The sequence below is a fragment of the Peromyscus maniculatus genome, chromosome 5 (genome assembly GCF_049852395.1).
Source record: "Peromyscus maniculatus bairdii isolate BWxNUB_F1_BW_parent chromosome 5, HU_Pman_BW_mat_3.1, whole genome shotgun sequence".
Lineage (NCBI taxonomy): Eukaryota > Metazoa > Chordata > Mammalia > Rodentia > Cricetidae > Peromyscus > Peromyscus maniculatus.
In genome coordinates this window covers 42,663,588-42,691,055 of record NC_134856.1, presented here as the reverse complement: position 1 = coordinate 42,691,055, position 27,468 = coordinate 42,663,588, and the positions used below count along the sequence as shown (strand labels likewise).

The window sequence follows — 27,468 nt, the reverse complement described above, 5'->3', positions numbered from 1 at the left end:
CCTAGTGCTTAGGGGTTTGGGGTAATTGCATAAATAGCTCATGTAGTAAAGATGTCTTGAACTGTTTGTAACAGCAGCTCTGCTTCACAATTACTTGTTTTCTGCCAGTCTTGCATATATATATATATATATATATGGCTCATATACATGGCTTTGAGAGCTGTTTCCAGCCTATGGTTTACTTAGAAAACAAGTTGGTATGGGATTTGCTATGTAAATTGCTCACCTAGGAAGCTCTCCCTTATCCTTAGTTTGCTTATCATTCTTCCCATTGGTTTTCATCTCTAGTTGATGTGTTTTCTCCTGGAACTGAGTCTTTCTCACGTTTTAGTATTCCATGTATTAAAACATGGTCAACTGTGTGTGGAATGAGGTGGATCTTCATCAGTCCTTGAGGCCTTGGTTCTTATAGATTTACTAGTTTGCTTTGCCTGGAAGCTGAAAAGTGTCACAGTGTGGTAAGACTTCTCTCTCTTTTTGCTTAGCAGTTCAGAGGTTGGCATGGTGTCCATGTGGTTTAGAGAAGCGTGGAGAGACTAGGAGGCATTTTCCTAGGAGCAAATTCTGTTGCTTTTGGTGAACAGCTTAGCTTTTGGAAAACTAGGAGCTGGTACCAGTATTAGTACTTTGTCTAGAGATGCCTTTCATAGTCTTTTCCTTTGGTAACAATCTGTGTTTTACAGGTTGATGACATTAATGGTGATAAAAATGTTTCTTCTGCACAGATTGTTGGTGAGTGTTTCAGAAAACGTCATGCTGCTGAATCCTCTTCTCTCACTATTCCTCTCTCCATGGCCATGACATTCACCCAAGGACCATGTCCTTTTTCAAATAGAATGCGTCTAACACAGAACTCAGGACTTCTTGCTTTAAAACATAAAATATTTTTGCTAGCCCCAATCTTCCAGTTCTGTGTTTAATTTTAGTCACCTAAGTTTTTTTAAGTACATTTTTATTACTTTTCATTATATATATGTATGTGGGTTTATACATGTGAATGCAGGTCTCTGGAGGCTGGAGAACTCTCTTGGGGCTGCAGTGTTAGGTGGTGGTTTTTCTTTTCTTTTTTTTTGGTTTTTCAAGATAGAGTTCCTCAGTGTAGCCATGGCTGTACTGGAACTCACTTTGTAGACCACAAGGCTGGCCTCAAACTCAGAGATCTACTTGCTTCTGCCTCCCAAGTGCTGGGATCAAAGGCATGCCCCCTCGCCCCAAGCCTGGCTTGAAAGGTGGTTTTGATATAAGGTAGAAGCTGAACTTGGGACTTCTGGAAGAGTAACATGTGCTTTTAATGGCTGAGCCATCTCTCTATCCCTCCCTAATTAAAAAAAACCAAACAACATTTTATTATTTTGTGTATATGGTGTATGTATGTCTATGTACCACGTGCATGCAGCACCCCTGGAGACCAGAAGAGAGTATTGGATCCTTTGGAACTGGATTTAAGGCTGTTGTGAGTGGCCATGTGGGTTCTGGGTCCTCTGAAGAGCTTTTAATCACTGGGCCATCACTCTAGCCCTCTACCCAGCTGTTTTTTGAAGTAACATATTGGTGTCTTAGTTAGGTTTCTATTGCTGCAATAAAACACCATGATCAAAAGCAACTCTAGGAGGAAGGGTTTATTTTGCTTATACTTCCATATCATAGTCCAAATTGTCGAATTTAGGGCAGGAATCTGGAGGCAGGAACCGAAGCCATGGAGGAATGCTCTTTACCTGCTCAGCTTCCTGGCTTGCTCAGCCTGTTTTCTTATACCACTCAGGACCACCCACCTAGGGGAGGCATTGCCCCACTGGGCTGGGCCTCTCATTAGTCTGGTGGGGGCATTTTCTCAGTTGAGGTTCCCTCTTCCCAAATGATTCTAGCTGTGTCTAGTTGATATAAACTAGCCAGCACACAGGGCAAAACAGCACAAACAATAAGGGTGAGTTTTCATAAAGTAAGCATGTTTATGCAGTTGTTCAGTAAGTTAAAAACTGAAGTGCTGCTAGCACCACAGAAAGCACATTTAAAATGGGAGAAGTTGGGTGTGGTGGTGCATCTCTCATTCCAGCACTGGGAAGCTGGGGCCGTGAGTTCAGTGGTGGGGCATTTGCTTAGCATGTTCCAGTCCCTGGATTTGATCTCCAGCGTTGAAAAAGAAGGAGAAGAAAAAAAGCAAACTGGAAGACTTAATACAGACTAGACTATTACATCAAATAGTACCAGTATTAACATGACCTTGGCTTTCCTTATCCTCTTGCTTCTACCTCCCCAGTGCTGGACATGATGGGCATAAACCACCATACCCAGTGTGTGCAGTGCTGGGGTAAAACCAAGAGCTTTGTGTATGCTAGGCAAATACTCTGCTAACTGAGCTGCATCCCCAGCCTCTCCAGTTTGATCTTTTTCTGTCCTCTGCCAAAGGGATTGTGGGGTTTTGGGTGGTAGTTTTGTCAAAGGATGGCTGAGTAATTTCTCTGCTATTTGTAACATTGTGCTCTTGGCCCTGATTTACTTAGGACCCAAGCCAGAAGCTCCTGCAAAGCCCCCTTCGAGACCCATGGATAATTACAACAACTTTGTACTGCCAGAGTTGCCGTCTGTGCCAGACACACTCCCAACTGCTTCTGCTGGAGCCAGTACCTCAGCATCAGAAGACATAGACTTCGATGATCTTTCTCGGAGATTTGAGGAACTGAAAAAGAAAACATAGGTCTCTTAAACCAGGAGGTTGAGACTGAACAGTTCTTGTAACAGTGAATCTCCATGCAATTCCGTTTCATCTGTTAACCATCACTGAGCACTCTTCCTTGGGGCTCTCTTGCTGCTCTACCAATCGTGTTGCTTTCCAGTTCTCTGGTGACACTAAGAGACTAACAGCTAGAGACTGTGGCTGGAGCAGTTGGCTTCTGGTGGCTGTGTTTGCCTGTCTGTCTTTCTGTCACATGGATCCTTGGTTCTCTCCTGGCCATTCCATTTCCAAAGGAGTGAGAAGTATTGTGGGTAGAGTTGCCAAAGATGGCTGGACCATGGAAGAGAGTACCCTATGATGTGTTTCAACCTTGACTTGTAAATGCATCCCTCTGCATGGGGGTGATTGTAGAGAATCATGGCCGCCATGTGTTTTCTCAAATGAGTTAGATGGCTCAGGAAGCCACTGTCACGGTTCCTGGAGGCAGGGCCTCTCATTGACCTATACACTACTCCTTGCTGCAGGGCACTGTTCCACCTGGATCCAGTTGCAAAGTTTGTTTGGAAAAGTTCTCTCTTAGTTCTACTGGATTCTCAGGGAGCCCTCTGTGGCCTTTTGCTTTATTTTGAGTGCTGTGTTTCCCTTTTAGGAAAGAGCAGCACTATAGGAATTTGTTTTTCTCATAGCATGTTAGGTGGAAAACATAGGTCTCTATCCAAGCCTCGGGTGGGCTTCCAGTTGCCTTAATAGAAGTACTCAAGTCTCTTGGGTAGAGAGCTGGAAGCCTACAGGAAAGGAGGGATACGTTTTCATTTGAAAACTTTTATGATTAAGGGAATCTTTACAAACTGATATCTTAAGTTTTAGTGTCATGTGGCTGTAGCTCACTGCTTTCCTGGGTGGATATGACTCTTTATTATGGTAACATATGCTTCTTTGCCCCTAGCCAAAGCCACCCTTCCCCAAGAGGTTAGCTTTGGGACTGGAAGATGAGATTTTTTGCTTATGTATATTTCTGTACATACCTGTTTCAAGCAACTGTTTTTGATCGTTTTGTCTCATAGCTCAGTAGCTGCTAATAAAGATCCCATGTCCTGCTTTCTCTAGTGTTGGTCAAATGAATGGATTTTAGTGGAGAATATTTTACCCAGGTGACTCATATTAGTGTGTAAGCCAGATCCAGCCTTCACTTTCCTCTCCCTTAGGACTGCAGGCGTCAGGAGCTGTTGGGGCTCATTTCCATCCCTGGACTTGAGCTCAGATAGCATCTATGAATTTGCTTGCCTGCTACTCTATTTTTAGTAAGCTGCAGTTGAGCTCACTCTTGGCATGAGTGGTGAGCATTCTGTTACCCGCTAGTTGGCAGTATAGCTGGATTGTGCTATGTACTTAGCGTATCATTCTCCTTATTACACTGCTGAAGTCCATCAGCAAGGTTATGGAGACGATGGGATTTTGATTCTCCACTAACACCAAGTGTTACACTTCTGTCATGAAATGTAAAGTATTATCAATAATACAGTAAAATGTAAGCTAGGCTAGGCAATAATGAGATTAAGACACAGATGTCAATACCCAGTGTTGTCAGCAGGCTTCTCAGAGGCAGGATTCTGGTGCTTTCGGATTCCTAACAAACTTGAGAGCTTTTGTAGTAACATATCTGTCAGTGTAGCTTCTTTCTGAGTATTTGAAGACAGAGAGAAAAGTGAGTGACCCGAGATTGTAGGTGCAAGTACCAAAGGTACCCCTCCAAAAACCCCATAAATATAGTAAACCGGTTGGAGACCAGTTTATGTCTTGACGATTTGATTTCCTAGGAAAGTAACTGAGGCCACTAAAGGAAATGTACATTATGTCATGGTGTCTTAACTTTTGTAACCCAGATTGGCCTTGAACTCTGAGTTCTATCTCCACTTCCAAATGTTGGCATTACAAATGTGTGCCACCATACCTGTATTAAAGCAGTGGTTCTCAACCTGTGGGGTGTGACCCCTTTGGGGTCAAATGAACCTTTCACAAGGGTTGCCTAACACCATTAGAAAACACAGATATTTACATCACAATTCACAACAGTAACAAAATGACAGTTATGAAGTAGCAACGAAAATTATTTTATGGTGGGGGTCACCAAACATGAGGAACTGTACTAAAGGGTCACAGCATTAGGAAGATTGAGAACCACTTTCCAGTTACAGGAAACCGTGACAGTCAGTTGTTCAGTTACTGGGCCAGTTACTCACCTCAAGGGCCTTCCTTTCTTTTCCAAAGACAATGAGAATGGCAGAAACAAAAAGATTAATGATCACAAGTCCCATCAAGATGATACTAGTGAGGACCAGAAAGGAGCCGAGGACCGGGTAGAGAGCGATAACCTGGGAAGACAATGAGGCCTCTGTATGTAGTAACCTGTGCTAACATCTGGGATTTATTTCTAAGTACACAGTTGAATCTGATGAAACTAGGGAGAGAAAAAGAGTCAATGGAAAATACTTGTTTTTGTTTTTGTTTTTCAAGACAGGGTTTCTCTGTGTAGTTTTGGTGCCTATCCTGGATCTCACTCTGTAGACCAGGCTGGCCTCGAACTCACAGAGATCCACCTGGCTCTGCCCCCCAAGTGCTGGGATTAAAGGCCTGCGCCACTGCTGCCCAGCTTAAGGTGCTCTTTTTAACAAATGGTGTAGTTTTTTTTCCTCCTTTGTTGTTGGCCTTTCCATTGTTGCTACGAAGGCCTGTTAACCAATGACTGATTCCCTGGGGAATACAGCTGCAACGTAACAGTATACAAATAGCAGTTGAATCCTTTCTTGGGAAGAAAGCTGCTGATTTAACTTAATCAGTAATCTTTGAATCACTGGTGTGCTGGCTAGTTTATGTCAACTTGACACACACACTGTACTCATCTGAGAGGAGGAAAACATCCATAAATTAGACTGTAGGCAAGCCTGTAGAGTTTTCTTTCTTTTTTTTTTTTTTTAACTTCATTCTTTGTATCTTTCACATCATGTATCCCCATACCATTCATCTCCCTGTCCCTTCGTATCTGCCCTCTGCCCTTGCAGTCTCCCCCACAAAATAAAATTTAAAAGAAAAAGAGAAATCTTGTCACAGAAGCTGTAATGTGACACCGTGAATCACAGTATATCCTTTTGTTCATATATCTACTTGCAAGTGTTCATTTCAGAGTCACTGGTCTGGTTGGCGTTTTCTTAATCAGTGACTGATGTGGCAGGGCCCAGCCCATTGTGGGTGGTACCACTCTGGACCGGTGCCTCTGGATTCTGTAAGAAAGCAGGCTGAGCAAAGCCTTGAGGAGCTAGCTGGTAAGGAGAACCCATGGCCTGTGCATCAGCTCTTTCCTCCAGGTTCCTGCAAGCCTTGAGTTCAGGTCTTGGCCTCCATCAGTAGACTGTGAGGGTATATAATCCAAATAAACCCTTTCCTCCCAAGGTGCTTTTGTTCAGGGTGTTTGATCGTAGCAGTAGAAACCCCGACTAAGACAAGGAGTCACCAGAGTGATTAATTGTATAAGTGTCACTAGTTCCATTAATTTCCTGATCACATAAGCCCTTCAATGTTAGGACTCAAATCCTCATAAGATGCCTATTTGAAGTCTCCCCTTCACTTGGTTCATTTTGTGTAAAATTACATTTATGGGACTGTGTGCCTTTTTTATAATTATCTTACTGTTCTAACCAGCATACCTATCTCAAACATAATTTTTTGTGAAGTGCCTTGTCCTCTATGTAATATAGGAAGACAAGGATTTATGTGGGTGAGGGAGGAGTAAGCTCACCAAGATGTGTGTGTGGTTTTTTGTTTTTTGTTTTTTGTTTTGTTTGTTTTTTAAATCTTTGGGTACCTGCCACCCAGCTCACAAATAAATACACGGAGATTTATTCTTACTTACGAATGCCTGGCCTTGGCTTGTTTCTAGCCAGCTTTTCTAACTAAACTTAAATTATCCTGTTTCTCTTCTACATTTTGCCTGTGGGCTTTTTAACCTTTCTTTATTCTATACTTTGTTTATTCTATATCTTTATTTTCTTCTTACTCTGTGGTTGGCCCCTGGTGTCTTCTCTTTCTCTTTCTCTTGCTCTTCACTCTCCTTTTTTCAAGCCTAGATTTCTCCTATTTATTCTCTCTACCTGCCAGCCCCGCCTATCCCTCCCCTGCCTAGCTCCTGGATATTCAGCTCTTTATCAGACCATCAGGTGTTTTAGACAGGCAAAGTAACACAGCTTTACAGTGTTAAACAAATGTAACACACCTTTGCTCCGTAAATAAATATTCCACAGCATAAATAAGTGTAAACACATCTTAAAACTAATATTCCACAACACGTGTGTTAACTGTGAAAAGAACGAATGCGTTCTTTCTGGCACAACCTTTGGTTAGTTCGTCACAGTTTCAGAGGGCCTTTGAGAGCCTCAGCAGCTTGGGCTGTTCTGGCAGGAGAATAAGGGCATGGGGGAGAGGAGGTGAGGAGGGCACGGGTGCCTGGAAGCAATGGATGGTGAGTAGTGTGGGGTCGTGCACAGGCACTACTTGGAGACAAGGGCAAGGATGTAGGTTCTCCTTATCCTGTGCAGCGCAAGGTTGCTTAATAAGCAACCATACCATCCCACTAGTTAAAGCTGCTAAGCCAAACAGGAATCTGAAAGGAAATGAGGCTGCTTCTGCTCTATTTATCTGTGTCTGTCCGTCCGTCCGTCCGTCCGTCCGTCCGTCCGTTCGTTCGTTCGTTCGTTCGTTCGTTCGTTTGTCTGTCCATTCCTCATCTATCATCTATCTATCTTACCTCCTTGTGGTTAGAAATTCCTGTCAAGAGGCCAACAACAGTCACTGTGGAGCTGAAGAAACTCTGGTAGTCAGAGATACTCCATCCGAACAGCAGGTTGAACTGAACAGGAGAAAGGCCAGTCAATGGTAGTAACATTTCTGCCCTGAGGTGCTTGATATGGCCAATAGAAGCAATGGAAATTCCCTGTGGCCATTCAAGTCACTGTGGCTACAAAAATTATCTGAACTCCATACTATATCTGATCTTACTTTGTATCTTAGAGACATCACAAACATCTGGGTTTAAGATTAAATATGGGGGCTGGAAAGATGGCTCAGTGGTTAAGAGCACTGGTTCTCTTCCAGAGGATCTGGGTTCAGTCCTTAGCACCCACATGGCAGTTCACAACTGTAACTCCATCTCCAGGGGATCTGACACCCTCACACAGACACACATGCAGGCAAAACACCAACGCACATAAATAGAAATAAATCTATAAATAAATAAATGAACAAAATAGAAATAAAGTTTAAAAACTCCTTAAAAGAACACATTAAATATGGAACATGACTAAATCCAGCTTTCCTACCTGACCTTTAAAAACCCACTGTTAATCTGATGGTTTGGTGTGTGGTGGCCTTTTCTGAGGGAACAGACAGGACTCAGCCCTTGGGGAAGATGCTGGACTTCGGGGCTTACAGTCATGGCGTAGCTGCTCAGCAGGATGATGATGATCAGGAGGAAGCCCACCACCTCATCCCAGGCCTTGTTCAGTGTCTTGCTGATGACCTGCAACTGGGCATTCTGTCGCAGTAGGTCCCACAGCTGCACAGTTACCAACAGAACCAGGAAGCCCATGAGGTGAGTGACAGCGGCGTTCACCTTCAGTGCCTCGGAGAAGCTGATGAACCTGTAACCAGGGAAAGCCAACCGGCAATTCCTCAGCAGGAGCGGCCATCGCCTGTCAGCAGCCTCACCAGGGCTTCCTCGGCAGAAGGTTAGCAGCCGAGGTCCATTAGGTCAAACACCCACTGTGGGGAAACTGCTTTCTAGCATGGCCCCTGGGCTGGGAGCTCTCCTGAAAAGCCTTTCAAGGCAGCTCATAGCTGTCTCCTTTCCTTCATGTTGATCCTAGAAATGAGGACTCGCCTCCACGGCCATTGGTGCCAAATCTCTCAAAAGGAGAGTTGGCCTAGAGACCTGCCATCATCTTGGCCTGTGTCTAACACTCTGTGGTCTGACCGGAGAGACACCAGTGAGCTGTCATAGCACCGAGGAGGAGAGGAAGAGAGAGATTGGTCCTCAGTTCAGTTGTGTTGTGTGAAGTACATAGTCTTATGTCACAGCAACCAGTTCACTTGGAGAGCTCCTGCGGCTATATGAAAGTTGGCAACCATAGACCCTTAGTTGCCTAAGGCCTAAACCAGGGGTTCTCAACCTGTGGGCCATGACACCTTTGGCAAACCTCTATCTCCAAAAATATTTACATTATGATTCATAACAGTAACAAAATTATAGTTACATAGTGATGAAAATAACTTTATGGTTGGGGGCCCCCACAACATGAGGAACTGTATTAAAGGGTCACAGCATCAGGAAGGGTGAGAACCACTGGCCTAGGCAGTGCCACACAGCAGCCTGGAGCTCAGCTGCCACAACCTTCTGGGCTACACAGACTCACTATCCCAGTGCAGAACAGTTCAACACAAAGTTACTTAAGACGGCGCTTTGGAAAGGTTTTAGATCTCAAGCCCCTAGCTTTAGAAATACTTGATCTAAAAGTGCTCAAAAGTCCTGTATGGGTAATAGAAAAAAAAAAATGCCTGAAAACAGCCGCTTCTTGGAAAGCTGTGTTTTGTACTGGGTTCGTATTCTTTTTTAAGGATGTTGTTTGTCTTATCTTGGGCTTTATGCATACAAAGAAACCCCAGTTCCAAGCCCTTGCTCTGAAACTTAAACGCATCATCTTCTACAGATACCTGAGCACCACAGAGCCTCTTAGCAGGGCTAGTGGACAAATCCAAACAAATACAGCAGATCTGGTGGGGAGGTGGAAGAGAAAGGAGGACAGTGGTCAGGAAGCCTTAGGCATGAAGTAGGTGTGCCTGTGTGCCGCAGGTCCCTTACCTGTCCCGGTCACGGCGGTATTGCAGCATGTTTTCATGAAGGAGAGAACGGCGCTGCATGTTGAGCCCCAAGATGCTGAAGCTAATGAGGATTATGCTTGTGTCCAGAAGGTTTCTTTTCCTAGTGAGGAACCCCCACCCCTGCCGTTTCAGCCGACAGCCCTGAGTAAAGACAGCACAATCACCACTGTTGTCTGGACGATTAGCCAGGGCTGCCCCTAAGAAATTAGTCTGGCCGCTTGGGACTTTGGCAGGCAAAGCACATGGGCTGTGGCCGTGGGAGCGCTCTGCAGTCGCTTAGACATTGCTAACAGGAAAGTTGGTTGCTAATGAAACTTTTATCAGACAGACACGATCATTCTTGGAGATTATTCAACTATTGTGTGTACTTAACTAATTTACAAGCTTTAAAATTTTCCTTGTTTATCAAGCTTGGCAACAGATACTGTTTACAATAATTCCTAATTTTTTTTAGTACTTTTTGCCCAGCATACTTTCTTTTTTTTTTTTTTTTTCTTTTTTTTTTTTTTTTTTTTTTTTTCGAGACAGGGTTTCTCTGTGTAGCTTTGCGCCTTTCCTGGAACTCACTTGGTAGACCAGGCTGGCCTCGAACTCACGGAGATCCGCCTGCCTCTGCCTCCCGAGTGCTGGGATTAAAGGCGTGCGCCACCACCGCCCGGCCACCCAGCATACTTTCTTAACATTACTTTATATAAGGGTTAAGAAACTGCATAAAGGGCTGGAGAGATGGCTCAGAGGTTAAGAGCACTGGCTGTTCTTCCAGAGGTCCTGAGTTCAATTCCCAGCAACCACATGGTGGCTCCCAACCATCTGTAATGAGATCTGGTGCCCTCTTCTGGCCTGAAGGGATACATGCAAGCAGAATACTATATACACAATAAATAAATAATTTAAAAAAAAAAAAAAAAAGAAACTGCATAAAGGGCCTGGAGAGATGGCTCAGTGGTTAAGAGCACTGGTTGTTCTTGAAGAGGACCTAAGTTCAATTCCCTGTACCTATATGGTAATTGGCAACCATTTGTAACTCCAGTTCCAGGGGAGGCAACACCTGAATTCCGTGGGCATGTGGTACACATGCATACATGCAGGCAAAACATTCATGCACAAAATAAATCTTTTTTTAAAAACAGAAACTACATGAAATATTATGTATTAAGAACTGACTTAATTCTTTGAACATGCCAGAATTGAGTGCGCTATTCTATTTGGTAGAAATCAGCCAGCCTCTGAACTCAGGCCTTGAAAAAGGACTGAAATATCAACTGTAATTGTAGCACCATGTCCCGATGGATCCCCCCAGAGAGGGTTCGTCTGGTGGCTGTCCCCGCATCTGACATACAGTTCACCTGTTTGAAGGCATAGTAACAGACGAGAAGGTAGTAGGTGACTTGTGAGATAATCCAAGCAAAGCCCCTTTCTGATGACCGGAGGGAAGTCAAGTCGAGTCGTAGAGAGGTGAAGAAAGTCCCTAATAAAAAGAACAACTGGAAATCAAGAATCTAAGCACTTCTCCTTTTCATAAAACAACTCCAACTGTTGCTGTACATCTATTTCAACCATTTCAGTCTCCACATTCTGCTTAGTATTTCCTGTAGACCTGTCCAGAATATGAAATGAATCATGGGCAAGCTACTGGAGAAATGTCAGTTTCACTAAAGTTGGCAGAGAGAAAGAATATATCTGATTGATCTCAGCTAAAGGGATAAGCCCTTGGCTCACCACCTGTAATAATAGGTGTCCGCTTTTCAACTCAGAGCACAGCAGGGATGAGGATGTAAAGTACTAATACCCCATGAATGTGGAGATGCTTGTATGAGGATGGACTACAAGGGTTCAGATGTGACCTAAAAGGACAGTGAGAATGTGAAGATTTGTGGTTTATAAACTTCCATAATTTTATGAAAGGTCTTGTGAATATTAGCCCTGAAACACCTGAACTGAGATGTACCCCTGGTAGGCAGAAAGTACATTTAGGAACAAAATTGTCTTACTTTATACAGCAAAATCTCAAGATTTAAGCTCTACCCCCCCCCATTTCTTTGGCAGTTAAACAAAACCCTTTAATGAGCCCCAGGAGGCCTTTAGGTCCATTTTGAGTAGTGGTTCTCATCCTGTGGGTCATGACCCCTGTGGGGTCACATATCAGATACCCTGTATATTAGATATTTACATTGTGATTTATTAGCAGTGGTTAAATTACAGTTATGACGTATCAGTGAAATAGTTTCAGGGTTGGGGGTCACCACAACATGAGGAACTGGATTAACACGAGGGTCACAGCACTAGGAAGATTGAGAACCACTGGTTTAGAGAGAAGGGTGGAAGCTGCTTGTTCTGCTGGTCTGGGAGGGAAAAGTTCCCAGTTAAAAGCAGTACACAGTGGCTAATGGGAGAACCTGTAAGTCAGTTCTAGGGGAGAGAGGAAGCAGGGAGGGAGGTGGTCAGGCAGACTTCCCGTAAAGGAAACTACCAGTTAGTATCTGGTTATCTGTGAGATGCTGCTATGACAATGCGGATACCCAGAATGAAGACAAGAAAGAAAACAATGGGAGATGAAAGGTGTGCGCATGTTAGGGATGTATGTGAGTATAAAAGTTAAATCCTCTTCATAGAAAAAGTGACACTTAAAACTGAGAATTCATGAATAAACAACTTCAAAAAATTGGAAAGCCCAGCATAGTGATCCATGCTTTTAATCCCAGCACTCAGAAGACAGAAAGAGAGCGAGCTCTCTCTGAATTTGAGGACAGCCTGGTCTACATAGCAAATTCCAGGAGAGTCAGGGCTATGTAGAGAGACCCTGTCTCAAAAAAAAAAAACCCAAATAATATAAAAAAAAAATTTAAAGTAATAAAAACTTGAATACTCCCCAGTTAAAACTACTCTGGGGAGTAGGAGGTAGACAGGCTGTTAGTTGAACTATTTGACTTAAAAAAGATCATACATCTGAGTAATCCTTCTAATTAAATCTACTGGAATGAATGGTATAGGATCAGTAAAGGAGGCCTGGTCCTGAGACAGCCAGTTTGCAGAGCAAGGAGAGGCGGCCTCCATACCCACACTGTTGGATTCCAAAAGGAGGGTCACCGCACAGAGCAGATTCACATTAGCATTGAAGACCGTGAGTTCCACCAAGAGGGCTTTCGTGCAGTGATCCAGCCAGCGCCTCTGCTCCAGATGCTGCAGGACTCTGGAGACACAGGGAAATGGAGCCAGCTACCTTCCCCATCCAGTGCTGTAATGGAGGACAGCACCCTGGCACTGTTACAGACACCACGAGAAGCCACATTCCTTCATCTAGTGTTCCTACAAAATACTTCACGACTTGTAACACCCAAACTCTCACGGTGGTAACGTGGGTGGTTAACTAAGAAACAAGACATTCACAGTTGTAGTCACACCAAGGTTCGAGACTGAGGAAACACTATTTGGCATTTAATCTGTAAGGCAGGATTAATTTCATAAACTCCATCAACTACTACTTGAAACATTAAGTATTCCTCACCACCACCTACCCAGTACCAAAAGGTGAAAGAAGTGTAGAAGTATAAATGCCATTATTTGATTGACATTGTTTTTGAGCAATTACTTGCTGCTATAATCTTGAAACAAGTTTTATATTAAAATATTGTTACTTTTATTGGGGGTGTGTGTATGTCATGGTGAATATGTGGAGGGCAGAGGACAACTTGAAGGAGTCAGTTCTCTCCTATCCTGTGGCACCTAGGGATCCATCTCAGGCCGTCACGCTTAGAGGCGAGCATCTTTACCTGCTGAGTCATCTTGCCTGCTCAGAAAATAATAATTACTATTTTTTTTTGAGACAAGGTTTCTCTGTGTAGCTTTGGAGCCTGTCCTGGAACTCGCTCTGTAGACCAGGCTGGCCTTGAACTCACAGAGATCTGCCTGGCTCTGCCTCCTGAGTGCTGGGATTAAAGGCGTGCACCACCACTGCCAGGCAGAAAATAATTATTTTAATTTAGACTTTTTTATGCATAATGACAAAGACTCTCAGTATTCATGTATTAAATTACTTTGTAAATCCTTGGCAATTTAGTTTGGGCATTTGAACTTTGGGTTGATGTGTACACCACGGTTCAAAGAGGCTAATGTTTCCTTTTATATTTGAAGATTACAGTGTGTCTAAGACAGACAGACTCATCGGAGTTCAGCTACCCCTAGAATTGAAACTAAAATCTCTTTTCAGATTAAAAACAGTCTTTTTTTTTTTCAAATTGACAAAACAAAACACATTTATAACTTGAAGTTGACCAAGGAATTTTTAAATTTAAAGGTGTAGTTCTAGGGGCTGTGGTCATGGCTCAGTGGCTAAGAGCACTGGCTGCTCTTCCAGAGGACCCAGGGTCAATCCCTAGCAGCCACACAGCAGCTCACAACTGTCTGTGATTCCAGTCTTAGGGCATCCAACACTCTCTTCTGGCCTCTGAGGGCACTGCACACATGTGGTAAACAGACATTTGTGCAAGCAAAATACCCATATACACCAAATAATAATAATAATAAAAATAACATGGTATATTCCCTTAGAAATATAAAATAGAAGTGTGTATAAGTACCAGAGGCAGTACAGAAACATTACAATAGCTGTTGGAACATCTCAGCTGGGCCCAAATTCCTAGCTGTCCTGTGATGGGCCTCTTGTCCAGGGCACAGACTCACCTGGCTGCGGCACTGGAGTTTCTTCCAAGTCTTACAATGTATCCTCCTCCTGAGTAAGTGGCAAATTCCCCTTGGGTGGGATAGCCTCCCAGTGACTCCTGATTCTGATAATGCCAAATACTGTCTGTTTCTGTGATGTTTGTATCAGGGGAGCCCCAGCCAACCCCGTAGTTCTCTCTGTCCTCCTGATGCTGGGGATGTGAGGTCACTTGTTCATGGAGAGATACCGGGAGGAGTGTGTCATTAGGGATGCGAATCTGGCGAAGCAAAACATTGCCCAGAAGAAAGGAGTTTCCATCAGTAATAAATCCTAGTGAGAAAGTAAAAGAAACAATTAAAAAATTGTCTTGTTGCTAACTGAATGAGACAATCCAAGTACACTTCATTGGCAATTTTGAAAACATTTACAGACATGAGCTAATGCAGTCAGACAAAAAGTATAAAAACAAATGAAATTGTATGCCAATTTGTAAATGATATGTATTATCTAGATGAACTAAGAGGATCAATGGAAAATCTATTAACTTAAAAATGATAACTTATCGGGGGGTTACTTGGCACCGACTAATAGTATTCATCTAGCTATACCACTTACAACAGGGGCAAGAATAGACGATCTCATTTAAACAGGAACCCCAAAGATAAACCCTAACAAAAGATGGAAAACTAGACATCCATCCATTCTTCAGCAGAACACATTTTGTACTGACATGACGGAGCCCTGTTCTAGATGCCGGGAACACACGGTGGATGCAAGGGCGTTCCCACCCACCGAGAGCTCACAGGTGAGGACCCAGGACAGACGGCACACCATGTTCAGGTGTCAGGAAATAGTGTTTGTGAGGAGCGACAGTGCTGTTAGGATGACAGGAAGTGTCTCTGGTGGAGTGGCACGGGAGAGACCCAACAGAGCATAACGTAGATGCCAGCAGGGGACAGCAAGTTCTAAGACTCCCAGGGCGATGGCATGATTGATGTACTTAATGAAAGTGACAGACGCATCAGTGGCTGTGGTGGAGCACATGGGGGTTATAGGGGGAAGAGATGAGGTGAGGGGTGTAGGTCAGGGCTGGCCAGAGCAGGCCCTTGTCAGCCGGAGGGATTTGACATTTATTCTAAATGTCTCTGCCGGGAGATTTTGGACAGTGGACTCACAGCTTTATGATTTAAATATGTAGAGATGAAGAATGGAAAAAGGGTTGCCTTTACGAAGGTGAAAAATGGTGCCTTGGTTTAGTTCTAACTTACATTTCTCTTCTGAGTGCAGGCTGCAAAGCCCGGTACTGTTCCAGAACCCGCTGTAGAGTTTGGAAATACTTTCACTATGAGGCTGAGGGTGTGGGCAACTCCGGTACTTTGCTGATAGGATTACTTATTGACACAGAGCAATCTGGAAACACTGTTTTTCAGTCCTGGTGATTGACCACTAATCTATATCCCAAGGCCTTGTTTTTTTTTTTTTTTTTTTTTTTTGTTCTGTTTTGAGATAGTTTCAGTATGTAGCCCAGGCTGGCTTCTACTTCCCAACTGCCAGGGTTTCAGATATGAACCATCACATTCAGTTTTCAATACTTATTTTAGGCTTATTATTGTTTGAGTGTTGGCCTGCATGTCCGTATGTATACTACATGCATGTTTGGTACCCGAGGTCAGAAGAGGGTGTCAGATTCCCAGAGACTGGAGTTACAGACAGTTGTGGGTACTAGTAATTGAACCTGAGTCCTCTCCAAAAGCAATAAGTGCTCTTAACTCATGAGCCAACTCTCCAGCCCTGGCAATATCTTTTTTAAAGTTAAAAATGTAGGACATGTGGGCACTGGTACTGCACGCCTTTAATCCCAGCATTCAAGAGGCAGAGGCAGGCAGATCTCTGTGAGTTTGAGGACAGTCTGGTTTATAGAATGAGTTCTAGGACATACAGGACAGTTACACAGAGAAACCCTGCCTTGAAAAAAAAAATGTAGGAGGCTGGAGAGATGGCCCAACAGTTAAGGGCACTTATTACTCTTCCAGAAGATTGAATTTGGTTCCAGCACCTAAGTCGAGTGATACTTGCTCACATGTGGTACATTCATAAAAATATATTAGAAAACTGTTGTGTGCTATTATGATTGTGTTCTGACAAATAAAGGTTGCTTGGAGTCAGAGGGAGGAGCTAGCCACTAGCTGATCAAAATTGACCATAGAGGTTTGGAGGACTGTAGACAGATAGGAGATGGGAAGTGGTATGGTGGGCCTGAGAGAGGATCTCGGCCCTTTTGAGGGAGGGATAGAAGAGGTAGGAAGTCACTGGTGGCTGCTCCCCTGCTTCTCTGATCATTCAGGTTCTTACCCCATGTTTGACTCCCGATTTTTTTATAGGTAAAGAATCATTAGATAAACGCTTCAAACAACTGTATATACAGGGACTAGAAAATGGCCTAGTGTTTAAGAGTAGTTGCTGCCCTAGCAGAGGACCCAGATTCAATTCCCAGCACCCACACGGTGGCTCACAACCACCTGTAACTCCAGTCCCAGGGATCCGCCACCTTCTTCTGACCACCACAGACTCCTGCACACACACAGTACACACACATGACATACAAAAAGTTAAAAATGTGTATATACTCTGACCTAGCAAACCTTTTCCAAGGAATTTCTCACAGACACATTTATACATGTGTGAGGTAATTTTTAGCATTCAGACCCACTTCTTGGAGTCCTGGCCAATAAGCAGATAATACCCGGCCCGCCCAGCATCCTGATGTCATCCTACATTTCCATTCCCTTTAAGAAAGGACTCCTCCCCCTTTACCTGCTCTCTTCCCCCTCTCACCACGAGGTAGCATGCACCTCCCCCTCCCTTCTTTCTCTCCCTCCCTCCCTATTTCTCTCTTCCCCTCTCCCCCCTCTCTTCCCCCCACCAAACAGAACTCTCCACTGTCTCTCACCTGCCGTGGGGCCCCTTGGCTCCACCTGCCAAGGCCTCTCTCTCGCTGCCATTTCACAGCAGTAATGATAGGAACAGTCTTAGTATTAAAACCATCAGAGATGAACTAAATGCTGACTATAGAAGTTACAGTGCATCTGTACAACAGACTTCTGTATGTAAGTGGATAAACGGAGCAGAGGCGGCTTCATATACACTGATGGGGACAAATTAGGGGAAAAGCCACGTCCATGACAATGTTTGTAGTTTGTCACCATTTACTGTCACTGAGTCACTTCCCAGACACCCCTACTATGGCCCATGAGACACTGAGGCAAGGTCAGGTGGCTTTTTTTTTTTTAATGGCTGCAACTCTGTGGGCTCCCCAAAGATCTGTTCCCCGAATTCCTTCTAAGCAGGTTTCATTACGTCAGTTCTCCCCAAGGTCAGTGGCTTGAGCAGAAAAGATGAACGGATGAGACTGGCCTGCAGCAGTTTTGAAAGCAATGATGTTTAAGAGCTGAGTAAGTAAAAAACATGCTAGTGTTGACGTTTAACTGCTTTTCACACTGTGCCTACTGGACTGGATTTCTATGGTGATATTTGTGCTGAAATGTGATCTTATTTGTATGTTAATAACGTTGCCTGGAGATCAGAAGTCACAGCGAGCCATAAGCGGGAGTCAGGTGGTGGTAGCACACCTAGCCCTTAATCCGATCACATGGCAGGCAGAGTCCCTGTGGTCAAGGACACATCCAAAGCAAGGTGACCTCAACTTTTAATCCCAGTACCAACCATAGAGACCTGGAGGTCTATATAGACAGGCGGTGACAAGGAAGTCATGTGGTTGGGTTTAGAGCCAATGAGAAGGCAGAACAGAAAGGCAATAAAAAGACAGGACACAGGAAGAAGGTCTCTCTCTCTCTCAGGGGAAGGACGGCAGCGAGTGGTAAGCTAAGGTGGTCTCAGCTCCTGGCTTCTGTCGATCTCTGGGCTTTTAACTCTGCATTTGGCTCTGTGCTCCTTATTTAGTAAGACCATTCAGAATTTCATCTACAGATTTCTTTTTAAAACGAGGTCTTGCATAGTAGTCTGGGCTGGCCTCAGATCCCGACTCCACCTCCCGAGTGCCAGGACTGTGAAGACCATCTGTGGCGTGCTTGTTCTCTTCATCCTGAGGTCGGTCCATCCCGGCAGCAGTATGGCAAAGCTCCGTTTCCCCAGGGGTGACAGGCAGCGCTCCTCTGTCAGCACCATGTGCAGACATTACTTATTCTGAGTACTCAGACCTGTCATATAGGACAGGGCCTGAGATTCTTCCCATTGAATGGGGGAATCCAGAGCAAAGGTTGGGATATCTACCCAGGATTCCACACTGATCAGGCTCTCAGTCTGCTCTTTATCCTGTGGTGCTAAACCCAATACTGTGGTGCTACACTGCTATCCTGTGGTGTTATACCCTATCCTGTGGTTCTATACCCTATCCTGTGGTTCTATACCCTATCCTGTATACCCTATCCTGTGGTATATACTGCAGCCAAGGAGGCCAAGAGGAGACTAACCCCTCTATGGCCTCAACTTTTGCCATCTTGGCTTCTAATCATTTTGCCAATATTTTATTCAGCATAGAGTTATGTATTACAAATAGACCGTTCCCTGAACCTAAAACTGTTGTCATCCAAAACTGTACTTAGGAAAAAAAGTCGCCATACAATGAGTAGGAGTTGCCTTCTGTAGAACGCTCACACAGCCAGTGCACTGGCAGGAGACTGAAAGTGCTCGCAAAGATGAGCATATCCTTCAGCTTCTCTTCAGGAACACAGGCGATGTCCTGAATCTCACCATGAAGCCACCAGCCCTGAGGTAAATGGAAATAATGATTCCCAGAATTCAGCTTACTCAGCAGGCCACAAAGGTATGTTATGGCAAAGCTGGGTAACCGGCAACAACCCAAACCACAGTGATCAAGTAGTGCCTTGGAGGGAAGAAAACTTGAGCCATTTGTACATGCTGCAGGATGAAGCTTGGCAATACCTCTTTTGGTGAGGTCCTTTGAGGACACAGACCCCTTATGACCATTTTTCCCCCAAGATAGGGTTTCTCTGTGAGGCTGTCTTGGAACTGGCTCTTAGACCAGGCTGTCCTTGAACTCACAGAAATCTGCCTGCCTCTGCCTGAGTGCTGGGATTAAAGGCGTGTGCCACCAGTACCTGGCACTGACTTTTTCTTTTTAATCAGCTCCTAGGAAAGGTCTCTGCAGACTGTAGATGTCCAATGCATGTTTGTAGGACTAAACTGGGTAAGCACACAGACAACTTACATACAGAGAGCTAGGAAAAATGACACACGTGGCCAAAAGCCCATCCCATGTAGAGACCATTCTTATTAGACCACACTCCTGTACTCAGTATGTGGCTGAGTCCCAGGGATATAGTGATATTTTGTTTGTGCTTTAATAAATAAAGCTCGGGGCTGGAGAGATGGCTCAGTGGTTAAGAGCACTGGCTGTTCTTCCAGAAGTCCTGAGTTCAATTCCCAGCAACCACATGGTGGCTCACAACCATCTGTAATGAGATCTGGTGCCCTCTTCTGGCCATGCAGACAAAGCACTGTACACTAAACAAACAAACAAACAAACCTTTTTTTGGGGGGGGGGGTTTCGAGACAGGGTTTCTCTGTGTAGCTTTGTGCCTTTCCTGGAACTCACTTGGTAGCCCAGGCTGGCCTCGAACTCACAGATCCGCCTGCCTCTGTCTCCCAAGTGCTGGGATTAAAGGCACACGCCACCACCACCCAGCTCAAACAAACAAATCTTAAAAAAATAAATAAATCTGTAGGGCTGGGTTTATAGACAGGTATTGATTAAATCTGGTTTTATCCTGAAATATTTTGTTTACTCCGCCTATGGTGATTAAGAGTTTTGCTGGGTATAATAGTCTGGGTTGGCATCCGTGGTCTCTTAGTGTCTGCATGAGATTTGTCCATGATCTTCTAGCTTTCATAGTCTCTATTGAGTAGTCTGGTGTTATTCTGATGGGTTTACCTTTATATGTTACTTGGTCTTTTTCCTTTGTGGCTCTTAATATTTTTTCTTTGTTCTGTGTGTTTAGTGTTTTGATTATTATGTGGCGAGGGGACTTTTTTTTTGGATCCAGCCTATTTGGTGTTCTGTAAACTTCTTGTATATTCATAGGTATTTCTTTCTTTAGGTTAGGAAAGTTTTCTTCTATGATTTTGTTGAATATATTTTCTGTGCCTTTGAGTTGGTATTCTTCTCCTTCTTCTATCCCTATTATTCTTAGGTTTGGTCTTTTCATGGTGTCCCAAATTTCCTGGATGTTTTGTGTTACGACTTTTTTGTCTTTAGTGTTTTCTTTGACTGACGAATCTATTTTCTCTATCGTGTCTTCAGTGTCAGAGATTCTCTGTTCCATCTCTTGCAATCGGTTGGTTATGCTTGTTTCTGTAGTTCCTGTTCGTTTTGTCAGGATTTCTATTTCCAGCATTCCCTCAGCATGTGTTTTCTTTATTGTCTCAAATTCATTTTTCAGATCTTGGAATGTTTCTTTCATCTGTTTAATTGCTTTTTCTTGGGTTGATTTGATTTCTTCCCATTTTTTGTTCGTTTTTTCTTCCATTTCTTTAAGGGAGTTTTTTATTTCCTCTTTAATGGAGTTTTTCATTTCCTCTTTAAGGGAAATTTTTATTTCCTCTTTAAGAGAGTTTTTCATTTCCACTTTAAGGAAAGTTTTTATTTCCTCTTTAAGGTAGTTTTTCATTTCCTCTTTAAGGAAAGTTTTTATTTCCTCATTGAGGGAATGTTTTATTTCTTCTTTAAGGGCCTCTATCATCTTCTTAAAGTCATTTTTAGGGTTGATTTCTTCTGTTTCTTCTCTCATGGTATGTTTAGGTCTTTCAGGTGTAGAATCACTAGGTTCTGATGTTGCCATATAGGTCTTTATGTTGTTGCCTGTATTTTTGCACTGGCGTCTACTCATCTTTTCCTCTGTGCGGTGCAGGTGGTGTCTGTGTCTGAGAGTGCCTCTCTTGTTCTAATTTTTAGTCTTGGTTTAGTAGGGGTTCTTGGTTAAATTGGTGCTATTGGGCTGTTTCTTCAGGGACAGCTGATTTCAGTCGGTGAATTATATACTTATGATTCTGGTGATCTGGTTTAGTGGCTGGGTAGTGCCTTCTTCTGTGTTCCCAGGTCACGTTTTATTCATTTGTCAACTCCTCAGCTGATCTTGTTTCTTCAGACTTCAAACTGTAGGCATCTGAATCCTCTCCCAGATGGGTTTCAGCTGAGCAGGGTAGTCTCACCAACACCTCCAAGTTGTTGGGTTTCACAGGATCAGCAGTTGGGCCCCGGGCTGTCCCCAGACAGAGTGCCCAGACTCGCCCTGGTTCCGACCCACGGAGATAGCCTCTTCCCCAGGTGTTGGGGTCAGGTTATATACCTGTCTATAAACCCAGCCCTACAGAAAGCACTAGAAGGGAAAATTCAACCCAAAGAAGCCAAACACATCCATGAAAAATCAAGCAATAGATAATCCCACACCAACATAAACCACAGAAGAAACAAGCTGGTGTAGCTATCCTAATATCTAGAGAAAAAGGATGTTTCAAAAGAGAAGAAGTCTTGTGGCGATGCCTCAGTGGTCCAGGTAACTACCAGAACTCGGAAAAGTTGGTTGAATTTGGGATTGACTGGGAGGCCAAAGATTTAAAAAGCAGAAGATTCTCTCAAGACACAAGTTGTGTGATAATAGTGTGTTTTGTGTGTGTGTGAATGAGAATTTGTAAATGTTGAATTCTAGGCTTCGACAATCATTGTCAGTGCAGATTAAGCTGCAAGTATTTATGCTTTAAAACTTAAATTATAAAGCTAGTTACGTCTTTCTAACAACTAGTTTTAATGTTTATGAGCATATTTTACCTACATTACCTACATTACCTTTTCAGGATGTTGAGAAAGACAAGCAAAGGCTGGAGGCTGCGGGCTAGATGGTTTTGAGGAAGAGGTCTTGGTGGACTCTTTCATAGAGCAAAGGGAAGCAATGCCTTCTGGGAAATGAGCTAAGTTTTAATCTAGTCTTTAGGATTAGAAGTCAAAAACAAAAATATTAAGGAAAGGAAAACCTAATTGATCTTTGAAGTATTGTTATGTGGAATTGAGTGGGACTTTTGAGGCCTTTCTTCCAGAAAACAAGGACTTGGTTGTCAGGCCTATATTAGGCCTAAACCTTGGTGCCATGTAGTTGTACTTCAATCATTTCAATGGAAAGTGTCTTAGTGATTGGAACTTCTAGTGCAGTTTGGAGTTCTTCCATTTGAAAAATGTGATATTTGCATGGGATTGTTTGAATCTTGTTTTCTAGTCCCTCCCCATCACCACACTCATAGTCTGAAGGTAGATTTTTCTCTTGATAAAGGAACAAAAAAGGTGAACATCTTGTTTGTAAATAGGTATCTAGTAACTAGTGGTAAACTTGAAATGGTAGAATTCTTTAAAGCCTAATTCTAGGTAGCCTTAAGAAAATGTATCTTACTTATTTTTGAACTTGTATTCACCTTGTTTTTTTCAAATATCTTAAGTTATATTTTCTTTTTCAGAGCTGCTTCTTATTTGGGGCTACTTTTTTTTTTTAATTGAGGCGTAATTCATAAAAGGGTATATTGTTTTGATGAGACTTTTTACAACTGTGGCTGGATGTCTTTCTTTAGTCTTCCAAGAAGGGCCATTTTACTTTTTTAGAGTTACTTTTTAAAGTCATGAGGTCAACAACTTGGACTACTATGCATGTAAGTGCTAATGCAAATTAAAGCCCAAGTTGACCTCCAGCAGCAGTTCATTCTATGTTGACAGTGAGAGAACACTTTGCCTGTTAGGATACTGTTACTCGTGGACTGAAATGCTGAAGAAACCCCTCCCCCTATTTTGTTTTTTGCAAAAATCAAGGTATATTCTAGGGTTTCCTGGTTGACCTCAACAGATAAACTGAGATGATAGTCTTAGTTCAGAACTGATCTGAATGTAGATTTACAGTCTACGTGTACAGCTGGCTAAGTGAGATTGCTTTCACAGTTCTGCATGTATCCCATCGGCTCCCCATTAGTCACTGAACTCTTAAAACTGGTATTGTAACATTATCACAATGTTTTGCGCCAATTTTATAAACTTTACAGTGCAATATGTGTTCCTTTTCTGAGGCAAACCAAAGGTATATTTTTCAAGGTTCTGCTGCTATCAGCAGCGTTGATGGAGGATTCTTTATACATTTGTAATAGATAGAAATAAACCAGAAAAAAAAGAAGAAGAAAAAAGTGGTGGACAAAAAGGTGAACACTGTAAGAATAGTCAAAAGGGCTGAGAGTTTCAAATGCCAAGAATGGCTTTGCATAGTAAATGGAATAGAACAGCTCTGAACTATAGCTTACTTTTCCTGGTTTGGTCTGACAGAATGATTGAATGCTTTTGTACAAAAATCAGAGCCTTAAAAACAAGGATTTGGTGAGATTGTAAAATGGTGTGCCACTTTGGCAAAACAGTTTGGTGGTTGGTCAAAATGCAAAACATTGTTACTCTGTTACTCAACAATTCTACCCTTAGGAATATATCCTCAAACTACTGAAAATGTGCATCTATGAAACATGTACATGAAGGTTTACAGCAGTGTGTTGCTAATAGTAAAAAAGTTAAAACAACTCAAATAGCTATCAAATACTGGAGAGAAATAAAATGTGGCTTATTCATACAATAGAATATTATTAAGACATAAAAATGAATGAGAAACTGACAGATTAAGTGACTTTGGTGAACCTTCATAATTTCATTTGTAGATCTTTCCATTTTTAATTTATAAATATATTTGGGGTTATAAATTATAAAAGTACTGCCTCCTGTCAACATTGTATACTTCTATTTGATGATTTCTGTGTCAAACATTATATGGAAATGTTTCCAAGTATTTTCTGTATTAACTGTGAATGAATAGAACAAAATAAATTGCCTGTGATGGAAAAAAAAAAAAATAAATAAATAAATAAATCTTGCCTGGAGATCAGAGGAAAAGGTCAGACATTATAAGTAAACAAAGAAGTCAGGCAATGGTAGCACATGCCCTTAATCTAATCACTTGGCAGGCAGGATCTCTGTGTGTTTAAGGCCACACTGGAAACAGAGCCAGCTGTGGTGGCACACGCCTTAAATTCCAAAACTAGTTAACCCTGGAGGTCTGTGCAGACAGACAGGAAATGACAGATCTGGGTAGGAAGAGGAAGTGATGTAGTTGAATGGAGAGAGCAAATCAGATGGCAGAACAGCAAGGCATATAGGCGTGGGTAGACAGGAAGTAACTGGCATTTGGAAGCTGCAGAGTTGGTGAGGTAAGGTTGGCTGGTGACTTTCCCTATTTCCCTGATCTCCCTAAGGCTTTCACACCTATATTTGACTCTGTGTTTTTTATTTAATAAGACCATTTAGAAATTCATCTACACAGGGTCCCTGCACTTACTTTTATGCTGTACATGAATCTGTCATGCACCATTGGGAATCAGACACCACGGATCACCATGAGTAGTTAACCAAAGCTTCTTGGATGGAGTCTAGGGTCTTTGCAGTGTCCACAGAGGTGTGGCCCATTGAGAAGCCGGCTGACCTTTCTCTAGTTTTCCACGGGTTGTAGACGAGGTCTCGTACCTCCCATCTGCCCCAGGACTGTCCTTACCTCTGTAATCCCCATATAGGCTAGGAAGGAGGGTGTGGTTGGCCCATGGGTAGAAATCTTCCAGAAGTTTGATTTCTGAGAGACGGTGAGAAAACCTCTTCCAGATAGCTTGATGGAGGAAAAACTGACTGGAGTCCCTTGCAGAGTAGACGGTAGCCATCAGCAGGCTCAGAAAGAGGATCTGGACTGGCTTACAAGGAAAAAAAAATCATCTGAGCAGTTACTTTAAAAATCTAAACCCTTTTCATTTTTCTTACACTTACAGACTTCTGCAGGTCAAAAACAGTCAAAATGGAGCTGGGCATAATGACACAACCTTTAGTCCCAGCACTTGGCAGGCAAAGGCAGGTGGATCTCTGTGAGGCCAGCCTGGTCTACAGAGCGAGTTCCGGGATGGCCAGAGCTACATAACGAGACCCTGTCTCAAAAAAGCCAAAAAACCATCAAACCGAAAAAGAACCCAAAACCCAAAAAATCCAGGAGTTGAAATGGGCAATTTCAAATAGTTCAACCCAATGGGTATGAACACACACACACACACACACACACACACACACACACACACACACACACACACAGAGAGAGAGAGAGAGAGAGAGAGAGAGAGAGAGAGAGAGAAATATATACATATGTATTATAAATATATTTCTTTTCCAGAATCATCCTGCCAGTAATCAGAAATTAATTCAAGATTCATAAGATCCGCCCGTGTTTACACTGTATTTTGATTCTTAGACATAAGTGCTCCTTCACATTCTGGATTCACAAAAGGAAAGGCATGAAAAGAAAAGAACAATAACAGAGTCATTGTTTTCCGATCTCTGGTTCAGGGAGGCCAGTAGTGTACTGAGTATGTTAAACCCAGCACTTAGAAGAACCATTTTCCAAAGCAATTTCATTGTTCCCCCAGTCCAGAGAGTATGTAAGTTGGGTCTTGTTTTCCCTTGGTAGGTGGAGACCTCCCACTCCACCTCAGTGAAACCTGAGGACTAGAAGCTCGGGGCTCTTCCCATTGAGCATATCACCTGCATTGCTGGAACTCTAAATTTCCTCTTCAAAGACACTTTTCTGCCCTCCCCTGTCTTCCATCTTATTCTCCCTGGCCCTCCCCGCTGGCCAGTGTGTACAGAGGTGCACGCTGCTACCACCCCTTCATACCCAGAGGACCACCAGTCAGCTTGAAGAGCTGCTTCTTCCAGGCTGTCTTTGGGTGCTTGGCCGAGCTGGTCATGGCTGGGGCAGTATAGATGGGATTGTTCTTATCTCTCAAACCAGGTGCTGATGAAGAACACTTTGCTGTCAAATATTGAAATATAGGCCAAATAAATGTTACATTTCATTACGTTTTGTTGAGCGTCTACTGTGAGCATTCCTGTTGAATGTTGGAGGGGCAGATAAAACGTTGTCTAAGCAACACATCTCTATCTATGGGGGAAAGGCCTGGGTTTTTCTTCTTAAACTCCCAACCCACTGGGGCCCAAACTTATAAAAGACAATAAAAATTGGTTACTAGAAAAATGAAATTCAGCACTGTGGTGATATATTGTGTACCCTAATAAAATTTGCCTGAACACCAGGGAGACAAAGGAACAAGCTACTGCCACGTCTCACCTTGCCAACTCCACGAACCCTCTGACTGAATGTCTCTGAATCCTCAGCCGAAAGGTCTCCAGCCAAAAAAATCTCCTCAGCTGAAAAGGGCTTTAGTTCCTGTCTCCTCACGCCTTATATACCTTTCTCTGCCTAGCCATATTACTTCCTTCCTAGTGCTGGGATTAAACGTGTGTGCCACCACTTCACGGATCTATTTCTCTCCTAGACTGAGTCAATCTCATGTAGTCCAGGGTGGCTTTGAACTCCAAGAGATCCAGATGGATCTCTGCCTCTAAGTGCTAGGATTAAAGGTGTGTGCCACCACTGCCTGGCCTCTGTGTTTAATCTAGAGGCTTGTTCTGTTCTCTGATCTTCAGGCAAATGTTATTAGGGTACACGATATATCACCGCATAGCACAAGTATGGGTGCATGGCTGAGTTGTAGAGTGCTTGTCTAACATGCATGAACTTGGTACCATACCAAACAAACCCTAGCGTGTTCTCCCTGCCTCCTTTTCTGACAATGTCTCTGTTGTCAGAAATAGCCCAGGCTGGCTTCACAGGGATGATCTTCTCCAGCTCAGTCTCCCAGATGTTGAAATTACAAGCATGCACCACCACCACCCACTGGTAAGGATTTTCTCTCAGTGCTGGGAATCCTGTGCAGCACCTCACACACACCAGGCAAGTGCTCTGTTGAGCTCGTCCCTAGCCCTTTCATCATAAACATTAGATTCAGCAGGCATAAGCTATTCCGCTGTATTCTTCTATCTTGAACTAGAGACCTGTGCTTCTCCTCAGGGGAGTGCACTGTGGGAACATTGTTCTCATGTTTAACATGAATAGACATCACCTAGGCTTCTTCTCAATGCAGAGTCAGGGATAAAGTCCCACACTGAGCACTGCTAACGAATCCAGGGAGGGACAATGGTCTGGTCTAAAGACTTATACAGAACAGA

The 27,468-nt window shown here is 43.2% G+C and overlaps 2 protein-coding genes across 4 annotated transcripts in view; one reads left to right on the top strand and one right to left on the bottom strand.

Moving 5' to 3' along the window:
• The window catches only part of Ist1 (IST1 factor associated with ESCRT-III), a 63,066-nt gene extending 59,291 nt beyond the window's left edge, over positions 1-3,775 (top strand). For all 3 annotated transcript variants that reach the window (XM_042277681.2, XM_006974124.4, XM_006974122.4), the window contains 2 exons: positions 684-732; positions 2,502-3,775. In XM_042277681.2, the coding sequence (XP_042133615.1) occupies positions 684-732; positions 2,502-2,695 (243 nt within the window). In that variant the 3' untranslated portion in view covers positions 2,696-3,775. The remainder of the gene's footprint in view (positions 1-683; positions 733-2,501) is intronic.
• Positions 315-27,468, bottom strand: part of Pkd1l3 (polycystin 1 like 3, transient receptor potential channel interacting) — a 74,013-nt gene continuing 46,859 nt past the window's right edge. Inside the window, exons 25-34 of the mRNA XM_076573597.1 lie at positions 26,075-26,212; positions 24,917-25,102; positions 14,282-14,591; positions 12,658-12,791; positions 10,948-11,069; positions 9,582-9,742; positions 8,154-8,364; positions 7,473-7,574; positions 4,915-5,046; positions 315-4,353 (exon numbers count right to left, since the gene is read on the bottom strand). Of these exons, the coding sequence (XP_076429712.1) occupies positions 4,243-4,353; positions 4,915-5,046; positions 7,473-7,574; positions 8,154-8,364; positions 9,582-9,742; positions 10,948-11,069; positions 12,658-12,791; positions 14,282-14,591; positions 24,917-25,102; positions 26,075-26,212 (1,607 nt within the window). The 3' untranslated portion in view covers positions 315-4,242. The remainder of the gene's footprint in view (positions 4,354-4,914; positions 5,047-7,472; positions 7,575-8,153; positions 8,365-9,581; positions 9,743-10,947; positions 11,070-12,657; positions 12,792-14,281; positions 14,592-24,916; positions 25,103-26,074; positions 26,213-27,468) is intronic.